The sequence below is a fragment of the Phragmites australis genome, chromosome 1 (genome assembly GCF_958298935.1).
Source record: "Phragmites australis chromosome 1, lpPhrAust1.1, whole genome shotgun sequence".
Classification (NCBI taxonomy): domain Eukaryota; kingdom Viridiplantae; phylum Streptophyta; class Magnoliopsida; order Poales; family Poaceae; genus Phragmites; species Phragmites australis.
Genome location: NC_084921.1, coordinates 17,396,783 through 17,421,679, shown reverse-complemented (window position 1 = coordinate 17,421,679; position 24,897 = coordinate 17,396,783). Strand labels below are relative to the sequence as shown.

The 24,897-nt window shown below is 41.7% G+C and overlaps 4 protein-coding genes across 4 annotated transcripts; 2 read left to right on the top strand and 2 right to left on the bottom strand.

Moving 5' to 3' along the window:
* Positions 1–330: 330 nt before the first annotated feature.
* Positions 331–3,189, top strand: LOC133911703 (uncharacterized). Its single transcript, XM_062354076.1, has 3 exons — positions 331–497; positions 744–841; positions 2,422–3,189. The coding sequence occupies exons 1-3, from the start codon at positions 363–365 to the stop codon at positions 2,843–2,845; spliced, it is 657 nt and encodes a 218-aa protein (XP_062210060.1). The 5' UTR covers positions 331–362; the 3' UTR covers positions 2,846–3,189.
* A 186-nt stretch (positions 3,190–3,375) lies between these two features.
* LOC133911692 (uncharacterized) lies at positions 3,376–5,112 on the bottom strand. The gene has a single exon (XM_062354064.1). It carries the CDS (start codon positions 4,838–4,840, stop codon positions 3,605–3,607), a length of 1,236 nt encoding a protein of 411 aa, XP_062210048.1. The 5' UTR covers positions 4,841–5,112; the 3' UTR covers positions 3,376–3,604.
* Positions 5,113–7,800: 2,688 nt separating this feature from the next.
* Positions 7,801–8,046, top strand: LOC133931445 (uncharacterized). The gene has a single exon (XM_062378330.1). The coding sequence runs from the start codon at positions 7,801–7,803 to the stop codon at positions 8,044–8,046; it is 246 nt and encodes an 81-aa protein (XP_062234314.1).
* Positions 8,047–8,558: 512 nt separating this feature from the next.
* LOC133911684 (protein disulfide isomerase-like 2-2) lies at positions 8,559–12,009 on the bottom strand. The gene is made up of 11 exons (XM_062354052.1): positions 11,739–12,009; positions 11,034–11,118; positions 10,633–10,730; positions 10,490–10,545; positions 10,193–10,310; positions 10,057–10,084; positions 9,856–9,947; positions 9,489–9,645; positions 9,277–9,401; positions 9,054–9,153; positions 8,559–8,960 (listed from the first exon to the last, which is right to left on the bottom strand). Exons 1-11 carry the CDS (start codon positions 11,915–11,917, stop codon positions 8,892–8,894), a joined length of 1,107 nt encoding a protein of 368 aa, XP_062210036.1. The 5' UTR covers positions 11,918–12,009; the 3' UTR covers positions 8,559–8,891.
* Positions 12,010–24,897: the final 12,888 nt, after the last annotated feature.

Below are 24,897 nucleotides of genomic sequence, written 5' to 3'. Positions count from 1 at the left end.
TCAGGTATTGAATACAGGGAGGCCAGCTTTTTTTTATTTGAGATACCGAACTTAGGTTTTCAAATTTTAAGCACTAAATATATATGCTAAATTTACAAATTTACCGATACAAATAGATCGATGAATATTATCTATTTTTGCTTTTTTTCCCCTGCCCTTTCCTCCCTGACTAACTTTCTCGGACGGTTCGCGTCTCCAGACCCAACGAGAGACTGCACGTCGACACATCAGTCGACAGGATAAAAAAAAGGAAATCAAAGCTCCGGAGGTCGCTGCACTTTGCATCGCTTCCCCTTCCGCCTTAACTCCGCGGAGTCAAAAAAAAACTCCGCGGAGTCTACTTCCACAGTCCCACTGCACAGATGGTCGGGCACGGCTGCGGCAGCGGAAGTGAGGCCGCAGTGTCTCCGGCGGCCAGCGGCGGCAAGCGGGGAAGGGGCCCGAAGGAGGACGTGTACGTCGACAACCTCCGCTCCCACAAGCGCTACCTCAGCGAGGTCTCTCTCTCTCTCTCTCTCTCTCTCTCTCTCTGTGATAGGTAGTCTCGCATTGGTTCGTTTGAATCGGGTGGGGAGATGGCTCGGTTGGTGGTAATGCGTAAGATGTTTTTGGATTAGCATCAGCCATGGCCCATGGAATCATTATTCGCTTTGTTTAGGAGCAGAAATTTGATGCATAATTAAGGTTTCCCTTTTGTTCAGTGTTTTGTCTTCATCAGGTAACTGTTGAATAGGATCTTGCAGATAATGGCATCCAGCATGAATGGATTGTCTGTTGCAGATTCAGTTGCTGACAATATCATGGTGTCCCCAGTGAGGCTGGAGAGTGCCTCTTGCCTCAGGTATTGATACCTTAAGTTTCTATGCATCCTATCCACACAATGCCCATATTAAATTAGTATGTGTGACAAGTTACAGCTTCTCATGATAAACTAGATGACAACAGAACATACAGCTTTTCCTTGTTGGGTTCTCTACTTCTCATGTAAATTCATGAAACTGATAATTAATTCATATGCAAAAGCAGAGAATTCAAGTCAGATCAATGTACTAGATCATCCAAATTATCATATAAAAATAGAAAATTGGTCTCTATGAATTTCAGTAGAATGTTTTATCTGAATAGAAGTGATATGCATGTCAATGAAGGACATTGCGCCTTTTTCAGTTCGTTTAAGGCTTTGTTTGGAGGGTTTGGGCTTTGGGTTGGTAGGATGTGTACATGTGTGAACTCAAACCCCCTTGTTGATTTGGTCACAGAATCCCACCAGTCTGAATAGCAATGAAACATGCACCTGAGATAACAAGCAGGCAAGATAAAGCCTGGCGGGTTCCTTAGTACTCTCCAATCAGATTTGTGTTTTTTAATCATCTGAAGCTTGTAGGGTTGATGCAACTCTGAATATAAGATTAAAATACTTGCAAATGTTGCACTCTAAGACAAGTGGCTCTATTGTCTTGTATAATTTTAATAATGCCCACTTCTTTCTTTATCTCAAGGAAAATAATCTTATATGTTCCTAATAAAGTTGAGTGCAAAAAAGCTGCACTTTGTATATTAGTGTATCTGCTAATGAAGAGTGTAAAAGGAGCTTCACTACTGCACAAAGTCACCCAATTAGTATTAACGTATTAACAATTTACTGCTGTAGCATTATTGAAACGATTTGGTTCAGGCTAGCTAGACTTACCTTGAGTTAGGGTTGTCTAGGTCTAGGAACAGGTAGCTTTTACTCTGAGCTTGGGTACCGCTAGGGCCAAGTCATTGATATTACCCTAGCGGTCACAGAGCAATACTACCCATGCATTGGTATATCAAAAACGGTGCATGTACTCTCATGTTAGAATTTCTTTACAATAATGTACTTTTGTCCCCATCCTTCCATATTATTACCTGTATCGTTGTACTGTCCTAAATATTGGCAATTGAATTTCATCGTATTGCCGCTAAAAATATTATAAGTTTATCCTCTTTGTACTTTAGTATGTAAAAATAACTCGACATACTTTAACCAATCATTTCTCTATATTAAGTGTTGCAAGGCAAGGGCCTCATTCTAGTTATTATTAGCTTACACTCCTTTCACTAGCTTAGGTAAAAGTTACATTGAAATCCTCAATTTGTAAAGCACCTATCAGAATAACTGGTAGTGTTTACTTAGATCATGTTGTCATTTCTACCAATACTTTAGACCAATGGGGTATTGATTATCATTCGTAATATCCTGGATGTTATCTATGATGATGTTGCAAAATATCCTAGGCATGTGTCTCTGATCATGTTGGAAACATTAACTGAACTTTGCACGGAATTCTTTTTTTTACTCCAAATGTCTTGTTACCTTTACTACATTGATCATTTTCTATTACATATTTTTATGGTTTACATAGTGTCATGACTGTTTTACTTGCATCCTTTCAGGGATGAAATGATCACACAGTACTCACCTATGTTAGAAGAGTCAGATGATTGCCGGTACTATGAAACTCAAGTAAACACCAATGGGAATCAAGCAGATGTAATGAGCAGTCCCTCAACTAGTCCAATTTCATCTCCACATCGATTCCAGAAGCCACACACCTGGTTCTCTTCAGTAAATCCATACCCTCTCCCAAGCTGTTCCGTCTCATCAGTGGTTTGCTCGCACGCGCGCCGTGTCACTGAACATGAAGGCCGGATCCCATCCTCACCAAACGACATGTGCCATGGTGGAGACCTTAGGCGAACTGCACTTTTGAGAACGGTGCAAATGAGGGTGCAGGGCCCCCACACAAGTGGTTTGTTGTTTGGCAGCGGACATGAACAAGAACAAGAGCATGTGCTTGAACCTGGTACAGACAATTAGAGGGTGATCGGTTGGTGCAAAGGTTTTTTTGTCAAAAAGCGATCCAGGATGCAGAGTTCCAAGGCCCTAAAGACTTCAGCTAATGCCCAGATCATGATGTGGATTTCATCAAGAAATACCAATCAGATTACGGTGTGGACAGCCCCAAGTTTAACAACAACAGCATCTCCAGTAACCTTTGCGTCGATGTGGATGAGCATCAGTAACAAGTAGCTGGTACTGTGTTAATCTAGGAACTTATAACAAAGTCTGATGATGGCATTCGACCTTTCCAGTTATGCGCTTTTAACTTCTGTATCGCTGAGGTTTGACATCTAAGAAATCTCGAGTCCAGAAATGCAATATGATGACTATACAGTTTGTTAGCATATTTGTTATGAGTGCAAGATCGTAAAAGCTAGACAGAGTGTCCAATTTGTCTTTCGGATGTAACAACTTCAATTGAAATAGCATGATATATGTATATATGGTTCTGTCATGTATTTACATAGTTGAGGCAGCGGTAAAAGATTGCTGGAACTTCCCCAGGCTAACAAAGCTCCTATATCATCCATTCATCCTGGCAGAAAAACAACAAAATTGCCAGATCTCCTACAGGCTAAGAAAACTGTTCTATCCGTCGACCAAGCAGAGGTTGCCGGATATTCTCCAAGGTGAGCTGCTGAGCTGATAGAAGTTTGCCAGACGTCTGTCAGTCAAAATTGCTCTATGGCGCTACTTACTACTTACTAGAGTGTAGAGGACGCATGGAAGGAAAGATCAGTTCCCCCAGGGCTGCAGCTGTGCGTCTTCCAGGTCGCTGAGGTAATGCAGCTGCTCGAGGCTGGACTGCTGACTGGTGCCGGCGCGCTGGAGCTGCGGGGCCGGCCAGTGTGTCGTGCAGCCACTGGCATTCATCAGGTTGTCACCATAGCTCGTGGCGAGGGGCTGGGCAGTTGCTGTGTTGGTGAAGTTGTCGCCGGTGCCCATAGAGAGGGACTGGGCTGGTGCTGCGTTGATGAAGTTGCCGCTGGCGCCCATGGAGAGGTAGCAGCCGCCGATGCCCTGACCAGCGTGCTTCGCGGGTGAGTCCATGTAGCTGAGGCCGATGTCGAAGGAAGGGTACCCGGCTGGCACGATGGCGTTGCTCGGCTCGTTGGTGCTCCACATGGCCAGATTGGGTTGGACACTGCGCAACTGTTGCGTCTGATAGCCAGGCATGCCGACATAGGTGCTGCCGGTGCTCTGGAAGCCGTACCCGGGCTGCGTCATGCCGGCATCACGTGGCTGGAAGGCGTCCCACACGAGCCGGTTGGTGCCGTACATGTCCGGCATCCTCTGCAGGTGGTAGTCGTCCATGTTGCTGGTGCATTGCTGGAAGCCGTACCCAGCTGGCTGCATCATGGAGGCGCCGGTGCGGCACGGCTGGAAGCCATTGTCCCACATGATCTGCTCGCCGCCGTTGCCGGGCGCGTGCACGTAGCCGTCGACGCCCACGAAGTTGCTTTCGACGCACGGGGGAGAACCACGCCCGAGCGGCGCGATCCCCTCGAGCAGGCCGGCGCCGTTGTCGTCGACCGGCAGACCCAGCGCCCTCCGCCTGTCGTTCGCGGCCCGCAGCGCCGCGTCGACGGACCCGAGCAGCCCCTCCGCCTCCTCCAGCGTGACGCCGTCCAGCGCTTTGTCCCACGGCACGAGCGCGGCGGGGCCCCCCTGCCGCACCCTGGCGAGCTTGGCCTCCTCCTTGCCCAGCCCGTCTTCGGCGTACTGCCGGTGCGTGTGCCTCGCGCGCTCCTCCGCGGGCAGGGCGCGGTACCTTGCGATGACGCCCTCCTCTGACTCCCACACGTCCGCCGCGCCGCCCTCGCCGTCGGCGCAGACGAGCGCGACGGGGACGCCGCAGAGCGTGGCGAGCTCCCGCGCCTTCTTCTTCAGCCCCTCCGCCCGCCTCGCGAACGTGGAGGCGCGCACCCGCCGGTTGGCGATGAGCCCCTTCGAGACCTTGCGGCGCGGCATTGCTCTGCTCCTCCTCTCCCCCGTACGCCTGCTTCGCTCACAAAACCCGGCGGCCCGCGACGCGGCGAGGCGGCGTATATATATAGACAGGCAAAGGGCGTGGACTTCTCTTCTCGGACGTCGCGGTCCAGCACGCGCCTAGGCGTCTTACGCTGTGGTAACCTTCGATTAGCCGAAGCAAATGACGTCCTAATGATCATTTAACGAGTAAATTGCAATGATGGCAAGCTAGGCTACCCTACCCTACGCTACCATGGGTCCATAAATGCGCGGGAGATCTGACGAGATCGTTTCCAAATAAATGTTGGGCCGATCTGGTTCCCAATTCTGCTGCGCCAAACGAGATTGCAATCGATCGGGGAAGGAAAGTGGAGGACGACCTCGCCGACATGTGGTCGATTTGATTTGATTTGATTTGGATTTGATTGGAGTTTCGTCCTGCGTCGCGGCCGAACATGTGGTCCCAGTTTGTCATCGCCTCCTTCGCCACGATCTCCGTGGCCGTGACTTCCTCCTCCCTCCACGATGGTTGTTGGACCAGCCCACCCAGCCTCCGGATCCCCACTCCATCGAGGACCTCTAGGCGCCCTGCATGCACAGCCCCAATCCGCGCCGTCGTGCGCTGTTCCCCTCGGATACACACAGTCATCGGGAGGGCCATCTCGGAGGAGTGAGAGAGCAGGCCAACGCCGCCGCCATCAGCCTCCTCACGGTCCTCCTCCCCCACCCTCTCTACCTTCTTCCTCCCCTGGCGCGCTCCCTCCCGCCTTGCTTCGCCGCTGGACGCGTGCTGAATCTCGACGCCGCCCCTGACCTCTTCGTAGTAGCCTCCTGCCCCGCCGTCGCGTGCTGGGGGTCCATCCGTGCCCATGCTGCGATAGTCCTGCAGCGGGGCGTAGCTTCCCTGTCTTCACGTTAGGTCTCGTCTCCTCCAACCGATTCCTCGACTAGGATGGGGTGACGGCGCCTATGCCACAGCCCACAGGTGAGGTGTTTGGTGATTTCCTGTTACTCTTACAGTTGCTTCGATTTCCTCTTGCATCCAAGGTGTTTAATGATTTGCTCCTTTGGTTACAGGATTTGTTAATGGAGAATTTACTGCAGGCCGCACTATCATTTCGCATATTCAAAGCCACTGCTCAAATTTCAGAATGTCGCAAATGTTACCTTCTAAGCTCAACCTGCAACAGGGTATTCAATAACTGAAAATATTCAGACAAAGCAACATACATAGGTTAAGTTCGCTATAACAATCTGAAGTCTATTTATGCTATCATGCTAAATGAGGATTGCAGAAATCTCATGAACCACATAGGTTAAGTTCCACAAACAAATACAAAAATATGATCTATTAAGTGACTGTTACTTTTTTGCCCCATTTTTTTAATATATTGGATTGCTGATAAAATTTCTTCAGGTGGGTCTACTTTACGTTGCTCATGGCTGCTGGATTTGGACTGTTTATCAGTCATGAAGCCTTAATTGTTTGGGTCTGTACTTTCTACAGTACCGTCAATGTGACCTTTGTACTGGTACCTTCAATATGACCATGCTCAACTAAGTTTTTAACTTTATTTTCCACAAGTAGTCGGACTTTCCACAACTTAATGTATATGTATAGTAATCAACCATTTGTTTGTGTTGAGAAGCATAGTATTTTTTTCTCTTCATGATGTTACTTGGAATATCTTTAGCATGTAAACTTTGTTTGGATGTAACTTGGCAATCTGTTAACTCATTCCCGATGAATGCATCTTATATAATTTCCACAGTGCTATGGGTTTACTAACAACACACATTGTGCTTGCCTTTTGTTAGTAAATACTAACACACACTGTGTTTTATTATTTTAACTCATTCATTCATGTAGGGGCATTTGTATTAGCAATATGATCCAATTCTATCTGGGAAAGCTTCCGTATCTGTCAAGAACCAGTACAGCAGCAGCGGTGACACACGACATGCATGCAGATGCAGGGTCGATTTGACTGGAAAGAGAAGAAAATCATCTCCAAGTTGTCGTCTGGATGTAACAGCTTTGTTCCATTGGAAAACATTGTTCTTGTACGTGCAAGAGATTATGGGACCAAAGTCAGTTAACTTGTTCTTTTTCTGGATGTTTTTTTGGAATAAAGAGAGCTTTATTACTTATTCATTGAATTGGTTACAATAATTAGCAACTAGTTGCTCGACGTGCACGAGAAAGCGATGCCATACTGCATAGGGATGGAAAATGAATAGCAGATATCCATATTATTCAATATTCGTATTAGGTCAAATATAAATGTGGTAAGAAAAATCTGTATTCGAATGATATACGGATATGAATATGGATATATTAACAGTGGCTATTTGTCTTAAGGTAGATGATCAATGCACTAAAAATAAAAATTCCTTATGTTGAATTGCCACCTTGCTCGTGTTAAATAACTTTATTATTTCACAATTTATCATTAAAATTGTAAAATATTCACATCCAAGTGAATCTAGTACTATTCTCGAATTGGTTTATTCAAGAATTCCAAATATCCTAATGCGGTAAAAGAATTGAATACTAGAATTCCTATTTGAGATATTTTTGGGCTCTTAGGCACTATTGTACCTAGTATATCAAATGTTTCTTCATCTTACTATTTATTAACACAAATTCTCTTTGGTAAATAAATCAAAAAAGCCTATTCTATCACATATCACCATATCCTGCACAGACCACTCCTGATTAATCGCCACTATCTCACATAAGAGGAAGTAAACACAAGAAGTTCCTCTACAGTTCAAATTGATTGTTTCTATCCATTTCTGACTCTTCTTGCCTTAATGGATCAATTTCTTCAGTCATACTATAATTTGATTGAGCTCAACAATGTTTTCACTGCCCTCGGTGGGTTCTCATCCTTCAGAGATTATGAGTATAGTAGAAGCATCCGTTGATAAAAGGATCACCCTAAGATGATCATCTCATGGCTATTAGGAATGAATCAAATCAGATAGTTCTATTTCTCAACCTTTCCGACTTCTCCCTGATATGGATTCTACCCATTTTGACTCTCCCTTTAACACTAACAGTAGATAGGAACCGAACTATCTCACGACGTTCTAAGCCCAACTCACGTACCACTTTCATTGGCAAACAACCGAATCTTTGGGACCTTCAACCCCAGGATGTGATGAGTCGACATCAATGTGCCAAACGACTCCGTCGATAAGAGCTTTTGGGAGTCATTAGCCTGTTATGCCCGATGTACCTTCAATCAAGCTAATAGAAGTAGCATTAATCAAATTTTCTTTTTCTCGTTCTATCTCAGAGTATCCATTCATTCGTTTTACAAAACCCAAACACCTCAAGGTAGGAATTCGTATTCAGATACAGATTCGTATTCGAATAATTAGATGTGTATTCGTATGTGATGATATTCAAATTTGAATTCTCATTAAAATATGGATAGCAATATAAAAAGTGAACTATTCGATTAGTATCCGATTCGTTTCCACTGCTAATACTGCACTACGGTATTCTGGATGCTTATTGAGCGTGCTTTGCTCTGTTCTATGGGACATAATTAATCTGAAGAGCGTGATTAACCAAGCTGAGCTTTACTTGGACAGACCTGTGATAAGTATATGTTCTGATGGGGAGTTGGATGTGACATTCTCATGTTGTCGATGTCGAATGTGGGCTTATATGGAAAAAAAACACCCGAATGCCGTAAAACTCATATCAAGACAATATTACTTGCAGTTCCAAGTTCATATATAAGCCCATAAAGTGAGCTGTATTGTTGGATTGGAAAATTAAGTTAAAATTAATTTATGTCGTCACAAGGTATTCCATCTCTCTCTCCATCCAAAGGGAAACTATTTTGCTATGGACTAAATCCATGTAAGCACAGAGGAAAAGAACTGCAATTTGCTAAAGGGTACTTGTATCACGTATGCTCGAGGGAAATCCCAAAATTAGTTCTATCACCAATAAGCTATCATTATCACACTCCTGATCTTCCGGTATCTTTTCACCTATATCCGAAAGGTGACAACGGCGCCCAGCATTGCCTTAGGAAGAGAATGTTGAAAGAACGTTCTTCTTGATGATGAATTCATCGGCCTTTGAAGGACTGATAGACTGCAACATAGGAATAAAACGAACATGAGCTATCTGCTGTGTACAAGGATGAATATGTCAACGAAATTTGGCAAGAAGATAGCTGTTTTCCACCTTCTCCAACATGCGTTGAAGCCTCTCAGTTTCCTTCTTAGTATAGTCACTGCCTTTCTCCAGGACCTTCTTTGCGATGGTTACATAGACCTTTCCATGCCTGATTTAAGTGTGTAAGAAGGAAATTTAACTTATTGAACTGATAATATTATTAAAATATCCCAAAAATGAGATCATCTAAATAGCTTAAACAAATAAGTGAATAACTGTGCCAAGAATTTACTTTGCTGCTGCACCACTGAGCTTAGATACCTCCTCTTCCATATTGGAGAGGACTTCCTTCTTCTTGTCGCTGGCAGCACCAAGGAACTCCTTTGCCATGGCATCCAGACTAGCTACACGGCCAGCCTAGAATAACAAAAAGAGCAGACTCAGAATTAGAATTATACAAGAATTTACATGTGCATCATGCAGTATTGTATGAATGCAACCAACCTCTGAAGTGAGTTGACCCTTAGTATCACGGCTGGTGCCACACTTCTCATTAATGAACTTGACAAAGTCACCCAAGTCCCTGCCACCATCATAATCTTCACCAATTTTGTTTCCCTTCGGAAAGAACTTCAATGTAGGAAAGCCAGTAACTCCATACCTAAAAGTGGCAACATAAGTCAAAAACAAGTTTGTACACTACATAGCATATAGCACAGTGAGTCAAAGCAATGGTGTTATGTTTTGTATAGCATACAAATAGCAGTTGCATGTATCACAAGGAAATAATAGCATAGCCCAGCACACAATAACATAAACAGAGAAAATAAGATGCAGACGAGACATACGAGAGCGTAAAATAAAGACATACTTCTCAGCCAAGTCTTTGTGTTTGTCAGCATCAAGGTTAGCAATCACAACTCCCTCATCCAACTTGAAAACAGAAGCCAGCTTCTCATATGTCTGAAACAAATATAAGAATATGATTAGACATGTCAGAGACAATGAAGGTAACTAAGCTTACAAAAGTAAAATAGCATATGCAGGATTAATTCCTGAGTCATCTACCAACCGGGGCAAGACTCTTGCAGTGACCACACCTGTACAAAAAGCAAGTACATAATTAAATAGATTTATTGTGCAAAGATCACAGATTCATGGTGAAAAAGATACTGGAGAAATAAGAAAAACAAACCCTAGTAACCTACCATGGGGCATAGAACTCAACAAGGACGTATTTTGATTCATCAAGGACAATTGACTCAAAAGTCTCAGGGGTGAGCACAACCACGCTTGAAGGAATGGTCGTCAGCTTTATATTGGTCCCTGAAGGCCAGAACCCACGTGATTTTAGACATTGTTTAACTAGCTAAATCTGAAAACTCCAATGTACTATTCTTACTTTTTATATGATGAGTGCCATATAGATCAGAAAAAGAAATTGCTTGGTAAAACAAGAGAAATAGCAAAATTTACAGGCCATTCTGAACATATGAGTGTCCTACCTCCTTCACTATTAACAAATTCAGCAAGGGCTTCTGCAGTGCGTTGTCCTTCATACCTACATGGTCATAGAAAATTTTATCATGATTCCTGAAATATGGGAAATAGATAAGTCATTGCCAAGTTTAAAGTTGCCTAGCCTCACTTTTTGGGCTCCAAGGAACCTTTAGGGAACCACTGGATTGTTGGATATCCAGATACTCCATACTTGCCACACACACTCTTGTGCTCATCACAATCAACCTATAATGAGAAATTGGAGTTGACAATGAGAAAATCCTATTGATTTTATCCAACCTAAAAAAATGGAGAACGAATAATTTCTTATGAGTATCCATGTGCCAAATCCTATAAATTATTTATTCATCCATTGTGGATAAAATTTCAAACCGTCGCAATCATGACAGATTTATATTCCTTAAAACTTGAACAAAACTAAACTTTTGAGGCATAAATTTAACTTGAACAAAAAAAATTATCTAAGCAATGCACAGTTATTTACTAAGAACATAACTAATTTAACTTTTGAGGTATAAAATTTCAAACCTTCGCGATCAAGACAGATTTAGCTTTCTTAAAAGTTGAACCTAGCCTTTCATACTCAGGGGCAAGCTTTTTGCAGTGACCACACCTGAATAAACAAAGTAGGCAGATGATTAAAATCTGGTATGCTTTAAAATGCTGAACTGCTGATACAGTGAAATTACAGATTAAATTATAGTTCTGAGTTACTAAATTGCAGAAGATACTGCTGAAGAATGCAAAACTATCAGCTTAAGAGCATTCTTCTATGTGTACAGTTACAGTACGAATTCCACCTAGACCTTATACCAGAAACCTATTGAAAATGCATGCCGAAAAGGAAGATTCCACCAATTTTCCGTAACCAATCCCATCCCGGAGAAGTCAAGATCCTGATATGATCTAAAATATTACACACGAGAAACGAACTGACAAACCTACAGGATTAACAAGTCAGTTGAATTCAAGCGCATTTACATCCCCACGTGGTCAAACGGATCAAATTTTCCAATTAGGTAGAAGGTTAATCGCAACCCGTTCAATTGATGGCAGAGATCCAGACTCAGTGACGACAGAGCCGCTTCTAGCGAATCCAGGCAGAAATCAGGAGCGCAAAGATCCATACTCCGCGACCCAGTGCCCTACCCAACCACGGACCGGATCCGATTCGGTCCGTTCCAGCGAAACTACGCAAGGATCCGGCAAGGGAGAACAAGGGCGAGGGCGAACCAGGGGGCGTAGAACTCGACAAGGGCGTCGCGGTCCTGGCCGACCTCCTTCTCGAAGGTGGACTCCGTGAGGGCCACCACGTCGTCGCCGTCCGCGAACGCGGGGCCTGCGGCGAAGGCGGCGGAGAGGAGGAGGAGAAGGAGAGACAGAGTTCCGCGGGAGATCTGGGAGCTCGCCATGGCTGGGTCTCGTCTGGGAAGCTCCCGAGGTTTAGGCGAGACGAAGCGAACAGGCGAAGGGAAGTCTCCCCTTAAAATCAGAAGAAGAGATACTCCCCCACTCGTCGTTTTAGATCAGAAGAAGAGATACTCCCTTTAGCAAAAATCGGAAATACGATTTTCCCTACAGTACCGTATCAGATATGTGCAAACAACTACAAGCTTCACCTCGGGCCTAATTTGATCGAGTGGATTTGAATCCAAATTTAGCCTTACAATTTTTCAAAGCTACCTTCTATCGAAACTTGTTTTTTTAGTTTTTACTGTATAAAACATGAATTGATTACAGCATTACATCTTCCTAGTCTTTTCTCGTATAATAAAAAAAATTAAAATTCAAATAATTTACCTATTTTTATTATCTACTCTCCCCACTCGTTAACGATTACGGATATAGAACATGTTTTACAAATAAAAATAAATAAAAAATTAGATAGAAAATTAACATATATTCTCTTCTTTTTCTATCATATATGAAATCAAACTACGGTGTCGCTCCCGATATATTTATTCGATAGCGTTTCTATAACATATTTATATCTCTATATCTTAAATTTATATTTAATATTATCACATTCAATATTTTTTTTCATTCGATAGCGTTTCTTGGGTAATTCTCTTATTGTATGGTCATCTAGAAAATAGTCATCTGTTACACAATCTACTGCTGAATCTGAATATGTAACTGTTACTAGTTATTGTTCACAAACTCTTTGATAACTACTACATTTAAAGATTATGGGATTAATTTAAAGAGTATTCCACTTTTCTGTGATAACACTAGTGCTATAAGTATTACTAAAAACCCTATGCAACATTCTCAGACTAAATACATTAACATCAGATTTCATTTTCTTAGAAACAATGCTGAAAAAAAGAATATTAAACTTCTTCGTGTGGATATTGAACACCAATTAATAGACATTTTCACAAAATATTTAGATTCTTCTCGTTTTACTTTTCTTCAAGGAGAACATGGTGTTATTCATACTATAGGATTATTTTGAGGAGGAATTCTTATGTCTTGAGCTTTTTCAAATGAGAAAACAATAAAATATGATGAATCATATATGATACATATGTGACTTTTGAAGCTAATAATTATGCTACATGAGAGTTTTCGCACCTTCTTATCTATATATGTAGGATGTAGTTTTATCATGATTTTTTAATCAGAATGAAAACTCGAATTAAATCTTTTAATGGTTAATAAAAAATACTATATGTGAAAGACTCAAAGAAATAAAAGTGATGAATAATAGTTGATAGGTGAAAGATTGTAAAACCATACTTTTCAAGATTTTACAACTTTTTAAAAAAATTCTCCTTTAGTGAGTAGTTTCACCAGTAGAGTAGTTTAAAACCTATCTTCATAAACAATCAAGCAACCTAGGTTATTATTTCTCGTGCATTACATGTTGAGTTTTGCTATGAGCCAAATAAATGTATTAGAGTTCCTTTCCTTTTTCTTCTCTTTGGTGTTTTAGAGTGAAAAATGTTTTTACAAAATTCAATAGTGCGTAGGTTAAGGATTTTAATGGTTAGAATTCAAAATTCTTGAATTCATCATCTATTTCATCCTTAATCATACATGATCATTATCTAGTTCAATTCAAATCTTATCCAAATCTAAATTCAAATTCAATCCTATTTAAATTTCTATACAAAAGTTTATTTCTTGAAACCATAGATATGCCTTGGGCCCAAATCCTACCTAAGCCTAAGCTCTTGGCCGACACACAAGTCTTCTTAAAGCCTAAACAAAAGGATCTACGAAATCTGTAAATATTCACTGAGTCCTAGACAACCTCATCTTCCCATGCAGTTTCGGACTTCAAGACAGCCTCTAATGCAAATCTTGACAATACCAAAGTTGTAGTTATTTTCGAGAGATTCGATTTGCACCTATGAATGTCCACTTTTGGATAATAGAGCTAGGAGTTATGACCCCCCCCCCCCCGAAATCAGTGCTACACAGATAAGTCTGAGTTCAAATTATTTATATTGTGATGCATTTTTAGAAATCAAGATTGTGTTTTCAAAAGTTCCAATTAATATCGAAGTTGTAGACATTTTTTAGTACTACAAGATAGAGTCCAAAAATTATAATTTAGAGTCTGAACGGTGGAGATATTATCCTCGGAATATAGGGCTACGAGAAAGGCAATGGTAACCAACTCAGAATCCAACTCGGACTCTATGTCTTGTCGTAGCTAGACTCTGACCATCCTTATCTCTTCCTCATGCCTTCCTCCCTATATATAGAAGACCCCAAGTGCCCCTATCCCTCCTTACACCCCAACCATGCCTCCCCTTTGCAATGTCGTGCTGCCACGACTGTCGTTCTCCTGGCTAACCACATGGCCACCGTTTGGCTTCGCTGTTCCCGGTGAACAAGGGCCCCAATCATCAAGCCCTTTACCAAAACATGCCCCTGGTTGTCCTCCACAAGCCCACAAATCAGATTGTCCAGAGGAGCAACAGTTCCATCAGCATCTACATCGTTGTGCCGCTGCCCCACACCTGGGCACGTCTAGCATGCGCACTGGAGGTGTCATCCATGTTCCCATCTATCAAGTAGCTATTTTGATGCTCCGTCTATGTCACCGTGTGTGCCATAGAGTCTTCCACATGGCCACATGAAGGCTCACCTAGATCTACAGTGACGCAGCGGGAACGCGAGCCCGATTTCCAACATCGCCGCTGCCGCTGCTATTCATCATCTCAACGACCATCTCCCCGACTGACGAAGAAAGGTGAGGGCCCCTCCTTCTCCTTCCTTACCCCTATTATACCATCATGCTAAGTCCCTAGCCAAGCGTTATCCCCGGCCAAAGTCCAACCCGTGTCGCCACTATCATCGTCGTCACGGATAGCTACGTCATCGCCGATTGGCATTGATGTTCCCGGCCAACTAGAGCACCAATCACCATGCCCTTTCGCTAGCGGTTACCTATGGTATCCCTTAACCGCCCTACAAATTCAGTTCGACCATTAGATCACTTACGCCACCGGGATCACGGTCGACATGCATGTTGTCCGGTGTATGAACGTGTTCTGCGCGTGCACCCAGAATACATCTACGTTCCCCATCAATCCAAAAGCCGTATGGATGTGCCATCTGCGTCTCAATATGTCTCATGGAGTCTTCTACATGACCCTTTGTTCCCTTCACTAGTTGTGCAGCGACACGACTAGAACGTGGCTGCCAACTGCAGCATGCTGCAGCCATCGCTCATCTCATCTCCGTTGATCAATCTTCCCCTCGGGATGATTTGCCCAAACTCGTGCTAGAGAATTGTGTTCCCAAGAAATAGGAATGTCTCTGTTCAGACAATTTCTCAAATTTCATAGCCAATTTCTGGGAACGCATGCATCTTCATCATTGCATCTAGACGCGGCCACCATTGAATCTGAGGGCAATCGTCGCTGTTTTGCCACTACCTCAGATGATCCCTTCCAAAATGAACCATACGTATGAGTTAGCCTTTCCGCGTTCTATGCCATGCTTCCATCGTTTCACTGAAACACCACCGAAGCCTAGCATCGATGTCAGTGGCCATGTGCCTAATCGTCGTCTCCAATGAAACCCAAGCTGCCGCCGCTACGCAGAGTCACTAGCAGTATCCTTAACCCAGAATTACAACCTCTATCCATTTGATCCATCATGGACGGTTGAGGTTAGATCTCAGCTCACCTCTTCTTTAATCAAGATGATACTTGCATAGCATGCCAAGTCAACACCACATCATCCGTTTTAGTCTAGTCAGTAAAGTCTAGTCAGCCTTATACCTCTTGAATCTTACACAATGCTGTTATCAAGTCTGACACATTGATTGCGCAATAATCCTTTTCCTATAGAAAGATAACTTCGGTAAACCAACCTTTCCTTTTCAGCCAAAACCATCTTCTGAAAGCTGTTACCTTTCATCCTAACTTTGACTTAGGCGATTCTTGCATCTAAATTTCTTCTCTAAAATAATAGCCATCCAACCATAGTGTTTTGATTATGTTTGGTATGCTATTTTTAGTGTTTTCCTTTGTGTTGTTTGTCGGTAGTTTTCACGATTAGTCAATGTCCTGGAGGAGCTAGAAGAACTTCAAGACCAAGACTTCTCTGAAGACCCAACTGAGTCAAGTGAAGGTAAGTTGTGTTCTTGAATATACTTATCCTAGTTTTTAAATGTTTTGTTTTATAAATATACATGCTAATAATTTTTTAGGAATCCTAAGAGTTAGATTTTACCCTAGTTTTCTCTTATCATTCTTATCGCCTTAGTATAGTTTTAGGTTATGGAAGGGTAGGTGATGCTTAGCCTTGCTTTTGGGATGGTGACCATGGTAACTACTCTACAAATTTGATAATAGTTCTATGCAACAATGATAAAATATGATGGAATAATTTTTGTAGTAACATGGCATAGGGATTTGAGCAAGTGGTATGATGAGGCTAGTGTGTGATGGAAAACTGTTAATCTTGTTCAAATCTATGGACCGGTTTGTGGGGTGACCTTTCTATGTTTACAGTACAACCACAAGCCTAGTATGGGACGAACCTAGCTAAGTAATTTACTTTACTCTCAGCATAGCGTAAACTAGGCAGAAGAGAGGTGAATGGATGAAATGTCTTGGGATCCGAAAGGAGCAAGAGGGGGCTTTTGTTGTTGAGGTGGAATCACACGACGGTGAAACCTTAGCGGGTAGACATGTGCTGAGAGGGGCATTGTAAAGGCTTTGCAGTGATCTCCTGGTCACACACTTTAGAAGTGTGCAAGTGTCTAGCTAACACGGGTAAAATGGAGACTTAGTCACTTTCTTGCGGGTGATGAAATCACATCTTGTGGGTAAAGTACAACCTCTGCATAGTTAAAACTGAATGTTTAGTCGTACTCACGGTCACAAGTGGCACAAAAAACTTACCATGATTATAACTTAATGGTTTGATCAGTGCGGTCAACTGTGGTGGTGGGAACCGTAGTTGAGGTGTGGGTCAGTCACGATGGTGGGAATCGTGGTTGAGGTGATTAGTAGTTCAACTTTGGTGCTGGGAGCCATGGTTGAGGTGTTGGATATTCAACCTTTGTGGTTAGAATATTGTTTGAGGTGGTTGGTTGTTTACAGAAATATATTTAATTACTACTATTTTTTGAATATTTTTACTTAAATGTTGTTTTATGCAAAAGAGCCAAACCAGCCTTACCTTGTTAAATCCTTCATATGCATAATATTTCCTTCACAACTTGCTGAGTATGACATGTGCTCACACTTTCTATAACCAAACACTCAGTTAGAAAAGTATTCGAAGACTTCGTGAAAGATGCATTATAGTGAGGTGTTCTCCGTCGATTGCCTATGGAGTTATTGGTGAACATGTTGAAGACTATCAAGACAAGGTTGTAACGTTCTAGGCGTGTGTCTCCCGACCGGTTGCCTGTGGTGTTGTTAGGCACTAGTGCTTCTGTTCCGTTGCAGATATCTATATAGAAGACAATATATGTCAATTGTTGTAAGAGTTTATTGTTTATTTCTTTAAAGTATTGCTTTTGTTACTTCACTTGTGATGTTCTTATGCGTATTAAATATCCTGGGCACACATAAGCCGCAACTAGTTTTGTTTGTTAAAATTGGGTGTGACAAAGATCAAGAACATATACACTGTCGCACTTCTTCTTTACGAGACTGCTTATCATTACATTTTGATATGAACTTGGAAGAAGTTGTATATGATCATAACCATTGTCTTAAACTTCTGATTGTCTTTTTTATATAGGCTTGGCATGGTTGGATAGAATAAGGCTGATAGTGCATATATTTCTTTGCAAAATAATATGAGAAGTTCTTGACAGCATAATTGTCTTCTTGCTATATGTCTTTTTAATCAAAACAATGATATACTTTTGATATCCATGTTTTTGATAGCATATAATTTGAGGATTCGAGTAGTTGAGATTATGAGACCATGCCTTGTAAATAAATCATTAATTATACTTGATATGTTGTGCTCACACTATATTTTTACATGCGTAGATGGGTTGATGTAGATATTCTTTATAGTGTGGCTTGGTCAAGTATATGTTATATATGTGGCTAATCTATGTTGCTCATTATTATAAAAACAACAAAAAGATTTGATTCTCTCTTTTGAATTTTTGATGAAATCGTTGCCAAAGGGGGAGAGAGAGTTGCTCATTTCGGGAAAGATTTTGGTTTTTCTCAAAGGGGGAGAGATTTTCTATGTTGATTTGTTATTTTTATTTTTATTTCACTTTTAAAATCAAATCATATATGTTAAGAGGTTGCCAATGTTCACATGAGTGTTGCCAATGTTTTCATCAAGGGTGGATTATGAGATCATATGATGAAAAATTGGTTTGAATGATGAAATTAGCAGAACAAAGTGATTTAGCATAATTACATTAGAATGATGCTCATGGGTTCCTAAGGTATTGCTTGGATAGCATAGATGGTTTGATGTGCTATCAGAAGTTGGGTATGCTTGTGTTAGTGTGTTGGTTTTGCTTGAAGTTTATGTGGTGTTGCGTGAAATGATCTTGAGTCAAGTCAGGAAAGATTTGTGCTCGTACTAGTTTATTGTTTGATTCATGTGCAAGTGTTTCTCGGAGATGAATGTGGTCGATGACGGTTCGACAAACTAAGTTCAGACAGGAACTGAGGTTTGGCGACTAAGTTCAGGAGGAATTAAGGTTCGGCGACTAAGTTCAGAAGGAACTGAGGTCATAGTGATCGAAAATGTCATGCAAGACGTTCAGGTTAGAGAATAATGTGGTCGATGATGGATCGACAAACTAAGTTCAGGCAGCAACTGAGGTTTGACGACTAAGTTCAGGAGGAACTGATGTCATAGTGATCGAGAATGTCATGCGAGACGTTCAGGTTAGAGAATAATGTATGTGAAGACAAGGTTGCATGTGTGCGACTAGATGCGTTGCGGAGAAAGGCAGACATACGCGAGGTCATGGGAAACCAGATTGTGTGTTCGGATGATGGAGTCGTTCGAGTATATGGCAAAGTCAGGCTGCGGTCTGATTGGTCGAAGAGTCCAGTCCCATAAGAAATCTAGTGCTAGCCTGAGATAGACTCGAGCACGAATTGAATTCGGTTATGGATGAACATGTTTTGGTATGATTTGTATCCAGGTAGGATATGATTAGATTGTCTCCAAACCAAGGTTAGTTTGGGAGACTATATATTGAGAGGGTCTTGGTCAGGGCGAGGTGTGCCAATGCCAAGAACGAGATTAGATTTAGATTTTTGATCTAGATAGTAGATCTATCTAGGTTTTTGGATTTCATGAAAATTCTTGTTGGATGCTTTGAAGATGTATCTTGTAAACTCATGTATGCAATGAAAATCAAGTTTTGTAAGTTGATGAGTTGCTGATTCAGAATTTTTTTTCTATATTCTGCATACTTAGTTTTGGTTTTTGGTTAATTTTATGTTTCTATTAAGTTTCACCTTGGTTTAATCCATCTAAAACCTTGCTAGAATATCTAGTATTTGATTGAAGAAAATTTTAAGTGATTTTGATTTGATCTTGAATAGCTTTTTGTCAACTCGACTAGGTTTTGATCTACTCAATTTTGATTAATATTGTCTGCTTTGATTAAACATAATTCTTGATCCACATATCCGATTGACTCGATTCTTATTGGGTTAGTTTCGTATTTGAATCTATTTTCAGCTGTCCAAATTTGAGGGCAATCAGACCTGCAGAGTTTTCTCTAAATTGTTTTTACTAGAGCATGTACAATCTGTTTTGAGTGGAATACCGAGTTTAAATTGATTTCCGGTTTGGGTGAATTAATTCTTGAATTTGGTTTCTGCAATCATTCAGCCCCTCTGATTGCCTCATTACTGTATAATGAATCCTACATAAAATCATTTTATGCCCAATTATACCTGAGCATGGGTAGTCGGTGGGGACCTCATATCTATAGGTTGGCCTCCATGTAGCTTCGATGTCAGGCCTGTAAGAACCGTCCAAATCGCACTTGGCTTAACCGACATGACTGACTATTCATAAAGATAAGAGCTAGCACACACCTGTTATTTTATATATCGAGTTTTAACACTCATCTAAAAACATCCATTGTAGCCACTATTCGATTAAAACGAGAGAAATTCAGGTAGTCCCGATATATGCTCAATAAAACCCACGATCATAGCATGTAGCGCTTACAACATAATTTCATCATATGATATGAATAGAGTGCAAACATTTAACTTATATTACATACCTTGGTAATACTACCAGTTTCTACTTACTATCAGAGTTTTCATATGTAGCGAAAATTATTAATAAACAAAAGATTAGTGGCGCCATTGCCCAAAAGGCCCCACTGAGATTAGCTGGATTAGACATCTTCTACTCCTACCCATCACCGACATCGGTAGGATAGAAATATCCATCACTAGTTTGTTGTTACCTGTAACAATGTAACAACTTAAGGGCATAACCCTGAGTACCAAAGTACTCGTAAGACTTACACAATATTGATATATACTATTCCCAAATCCAAGGATAATATATTTAGTTAGTGTTCACCTAAATGCATTTAGACGCGCATTTAGATGATAAACGGCGGGTTTGCGTGTAGTTTAGGGCTTAAACACTGAAATAAATGCTAGACGCGATTAGAAGTTCAACACCGGTTAAAACCGGTTTAAACAGAGTTATTAAACATGAGCTGAACACGTTTAAACGGCTGCACACGTGTCTAGTTAGCCGTTTAGGCGATGGAGTTTTTGGCACAATCGAGCGGGAGGGGCAATTTCAGTCCTACCTGAGTCGCGCCGCCCGCGCGATCTTTGTAACCTTGTAGGCAATTCAAATTGTTATGATGATTATTGGATTGATTGTAGAACACAATAGAAGATTGATTGAAGTAATGAAGCTGCATTCAGCCTAAATCTCAAATTCTCACTTGGAAAATATCTAGCACATAGCTATTTTGTTGCATATTTTTGTTGCTACAATACATAACATTTACATCATTTAGACAGTCGTTTAGACGCTAGACTGCGGGTGACCCCTAAGGAGCGTTTAGCATCTAGGATAATATTGTATTTAGTTGAATGGCAAGGAATGACCACAAAGTTAAATTGATTCAGCGAAAAACACTTTAATCAATATAATGACATGAACAACTAATATTGATTGATAATAATCAAAACCTCTAAGAATGGAAACTTGCTCAACTCAATTAAGCGTCAGCAAGTGCTTCTCCTAAAAGCTCACATATTTTTCATCCCACCAAACTGAACAAATTCTACGATTAATGTCCAATTGACATTAAGCATGCTCATGATCGAGGGAGCGGCAATTCGAATGGTTCTTACACCCTACAGAGGAGTATTTCTTTACCCACACAACACAATACCATCGACCACATAACTCTTTAATTACAAGGGATGATTCATGTGACAACTGTTCACGTACCCACTCCAAATATTTGTTCCCATACCCAAGCCTACGGAGAGTACCTATGTCCACGCTCGTATATCCTAGGAGTCTTACAAGTACAACTCACACCTTGGGCATATGAGTCAAATGAATGCGATGATATACGATGCTTAGTTCATCATTACCATATTCAGATATGTGGTAGTATGAAAAAATACTTAATCTAACAACACCAACGATAGGTGCTTAATTGTCTCAAACGGACCTATGATATTCAGGACTCCTTTCCCGAACTACCCCTACCACTTGCTCAAGTCTCATATCCTCATCATTATTCATCATCCCAACTGACCGTACTCGTGGTTCAAGATTAAAACCCTATAGCTCACGAACGACGGTAACATTCACCTCTCAACTTCTACCGATGACCTATGCAAAAGGCTAATAAATTATCGTATCACTTTTAAGTTAGACCATGACACAATATAGCCAGGTTACAAGGATCAAACTTAACAACTTTGTTAAGATAAGTACTATACAACAAATAGGATCTACCCACATTCCTGACACCAACTCACAAAACATACGACATGTAGCAATATCTAGAAAATTGATCAAAAATTCTCTAAAATATAGGATAAATATGATAGATACTTTCCTGTACTTCACAAATAAACTCAAGATCCTATCAACCTCGGCTAATCCTCTGTCACTTGTCAGCTCATCGTTCTCTAAATAATAGAAGATGCCTCGTAAATGACTATGAATGAAATGCTATAAGATGTGCTCCATATGCAGTGCAATATGCCATGAGTGCATGACAACAATAAATTTTTAAATTGGGTTATGACTAAATGTTCTGCAATTTTTCTAGATTACTTAAACTTAAATCAAAACTTAATCGTAGACAGGAAGTTAATTACGTATAACATGAGGGTGAGCATTTTTAATGAATAGGACAAAATATTAGAAGATTAAAAAATTGGTTTCACCAATTTTGGACCTACCAATAATTAATTATGAATTATTAAATCTTAAACACATTTCATTATTATAGAAATTTTAGTACATATTTTATGTCTCCTAGTATTTTTAATAAGTATAGTATGACCATATGAAGCTAACAAAAGTGGTTTCATGAGTTTTGAAGCAATAATCATTTTCTATGGATTTTACAAGCTTTCAGCCGATTTAACGTTGCATCAAAAAGTCTATTTTGTATTTATCCTGGAATATCTGAGCACTAAATCACCTAATGGCTGTTTACACCGGAAGCTAGCAAGCAACTGAGATGAAAGTGGGGCCGGCTTGTTGACCCTTGTGCTTGACCCCAGTCAAGCTTCAAACAGGAAGTCGTGGCCATGGTGGCGCACGGGAGCCACGACGACCTCGCCGCCAGTGAACGGCAGCGGGTTTCGGCCGGGCGAGGACATCCACAGGGAGATTGTGAGATGGGGAACCACCCTGGGTAGTTATTGACCAAAGGGCCCGACCGGAGCACGGCCGGCGACGAGCGCCATGGCGCGACAGCACTCGGTCCGCGCGGACGGCCGCGCCGGCGACGGGCCAATGACGAACTAGCGCGGGCAAAAGTACGTGGAGGGTCCCAGGAAGCTCACCATACTATTGGTTTTCCGGGAGATGCACTTCTGCGGCGGCTCAACGTGCGACCGGACGGTAGTCGCCGGAGTTGGAGAAGAACGGCGCGCGAAAGCTCGATTTCGCCGGGGAAGATGGGGTTTCTCTTGGGAAACGGTGGGGACGACCCTAGGTGGCCTTCCTATGCGCGATTTGAGGCTCGGTTGGGGCGGGTCTGAGCTTGGCTGTGCGGATTTGAGCTCGGGCTGGGCTTCAATGGAGGTGCTCTGCTCCTCAGTTCTGTTCGGCTGGAGAGAAAGAAGAGCAGGGCTCGCGCGAGAGGGAGAAACAGAGAGCTGTGAGGGAGAAAGGAGAGCTGCGGAGGGAGTTAAGACGTCGGCCGTCCTTGGTCAGAGAAAATGGCCAGCGTGTCCTTGGCCTCTCCTTTGAGCAGCTCGGCGGCAGCTCGGTGAGGAACTAGAAAGTCCAACCGCAACAGCCGCCATGAACAGTGACGGAAATAGCTAAATATCTCCGATCCACATCATATCTTTTGATGCACCAAAGTATCTTCAAATTTTTGTAGAGATTATATAATTCAAGTGCAATTTTAACTGATTTGATTAAAAAAATCTGAGGCAAACTCAAATTAATATTCTTCAAAATTATTAACTTTTATTACTTGCACATATTTTTAAGGCTTCAATTTAATTCCTAAATTTAATTCCCAAAGCCTGATTTGCGCCGCTACGTTTGTTGTCATCGCGGACAACCATGTGGTTGCCGATTGGTATTAGCGTTCCACACCGATCAGATGTCGAATCATCGTACCCTTTTTTCTAGAACATGCTCCAGGATGTTCCCCACATCCTCACCAACCAGATCGGCTATTAGAGCATCAAAGCCATCGAGAGCGCAATCGCCATGCCCATTGCCCTAGTCTGGACGTGCACCAGATTTGCATTCACGTTCCACGTCAGATAAAAAGCCATATGGATGTACCATCTACGTCATGGCGTGTTCCATGAAATCTTAAATGTGACCCTTTCAGTCTTTCATTGGTTATGCAGCGACAAGATTCGAACGTGGTTGCCAACCGCAGCATGTCACAGTCGTCACTCATCTTATCTCTGCTGATTGTTCTTTTTCTCAGAGGATGATCTGCCCAAACTCGTGCTATAATATTATGTTTTTAGGAAATAAGAACGTCTTTGTTTAGACAGTTTCTCAAATTTCATAACCTATCTCTAGGAACACGAGCATCTTTTTTGCTGCATCTGTTCGCGGTCACTACCAAACCTAGCAGCAGTTGTCACTGTTTTGCCGCTACCTCGGAGTATCCCTTCCAAAACCAACCATACTGTTGAGTTACCCTTTTCGTGTTCTATGCCATACTTCCCTCATTTCACTGAAACGCCACTGAAGCTCAACACCAATGTCTTCAGCGAAACCCGAGCCGTCGTCGCTACGCGGAGTCACCGGCAATATCATTAACTCAGAAGCACAATCTCTAGCCATTCGAGACTAGACATCAATATATCTTTTCTTTAATCCAGGTCAATACTTGCATGGTATGCAAAGTCAAGTCAGCACCATATCATTCTCCTTAACCTACTCAGTAAAGTCTGATCTACCCTACACTTCTTGAACCTTGCGCAATGATGTTGCCAGGCCTGACATAATGATTGCGCGATAAAGCCTTTTCCCATAGGAAGATAATTCCAGTAAACCATCCTTTACTTTTCAGCCTAATCCATCTTTCGAAAGCCCATTCTCTTTCACCTTAACTCAGAGTTAGGTGACTCTTGCGTCTAATTTTGTCTAAAATCATAAATTATCCAACCACAGTGTTTTTAAAGTATTTTGATGATATTTGGTATGCTGTTCTTAGTGTTTTCTTTGTGTTGTTTATCGGTAATTACCGTGATTAGTTGATAGC

Excerpts from the sequence above, each read along its gene's own strand:
- LOC133911703 (XM_062354076.1), top strand. The coding sequence starts at position 363 with ATGGTCGGGCACGGCTGCGGCAGCGGAAGTGAGGCCGCAGTGTCTCCG. Across the intron at positions 498-743 it reads ACAAGCGCTACCTCAGCGAG|ATAATGGCATCCAGCATGAA; the intron begins GTCTCTCTCTCT and ends AGGATCTTGCAG. Across the intron at positions 842-2,421 it reads GAGAGTGCCTCTTGCCTCAG|GGATGAAATGATCACACAGT; the intron begins GTATTGATACCT and ends GCATCCTTTCAG.
- LOC133911692 (XM_062354064.1), bottom strand. The coding sequence starts at position 4,840 with ATGCCGCGCCGCAAGGTCTCGAAGGGGCTCATCGCCAACCGGCGGGTG.
- LOC133931445 (XM_062378330.1), top strand. The coding sequence starts at position 7,801 with ATGGCTATTAGGAATGAATCAAATCAGATAGTTCTATTTCTCAACCTT.
- LOC133911684 (XM_062354052.1), bottom strand. The coding sequence starts at position 11,917 with ATGGCGAGCTCCCAGATCTCCCGCGGAACTCTGTCTCTCCTTCTCCTC. Across the intron at positions 10,085-10,192 it reads GTTGAGTTCTATGCCCCATG|GTGTGGTCACTGCAAGAGTC; the intron begins GTAGGTTACTAG and ends CTTTTTGTACAG. Across the intron at positions 9,402-9,488 it reads AGGGTCAACTCACTTCAGAG|GCTGGCCGTGTAGCTAGTCT; the intron begins GTTGGTTGCATT and ends TTGTTATTCTAG.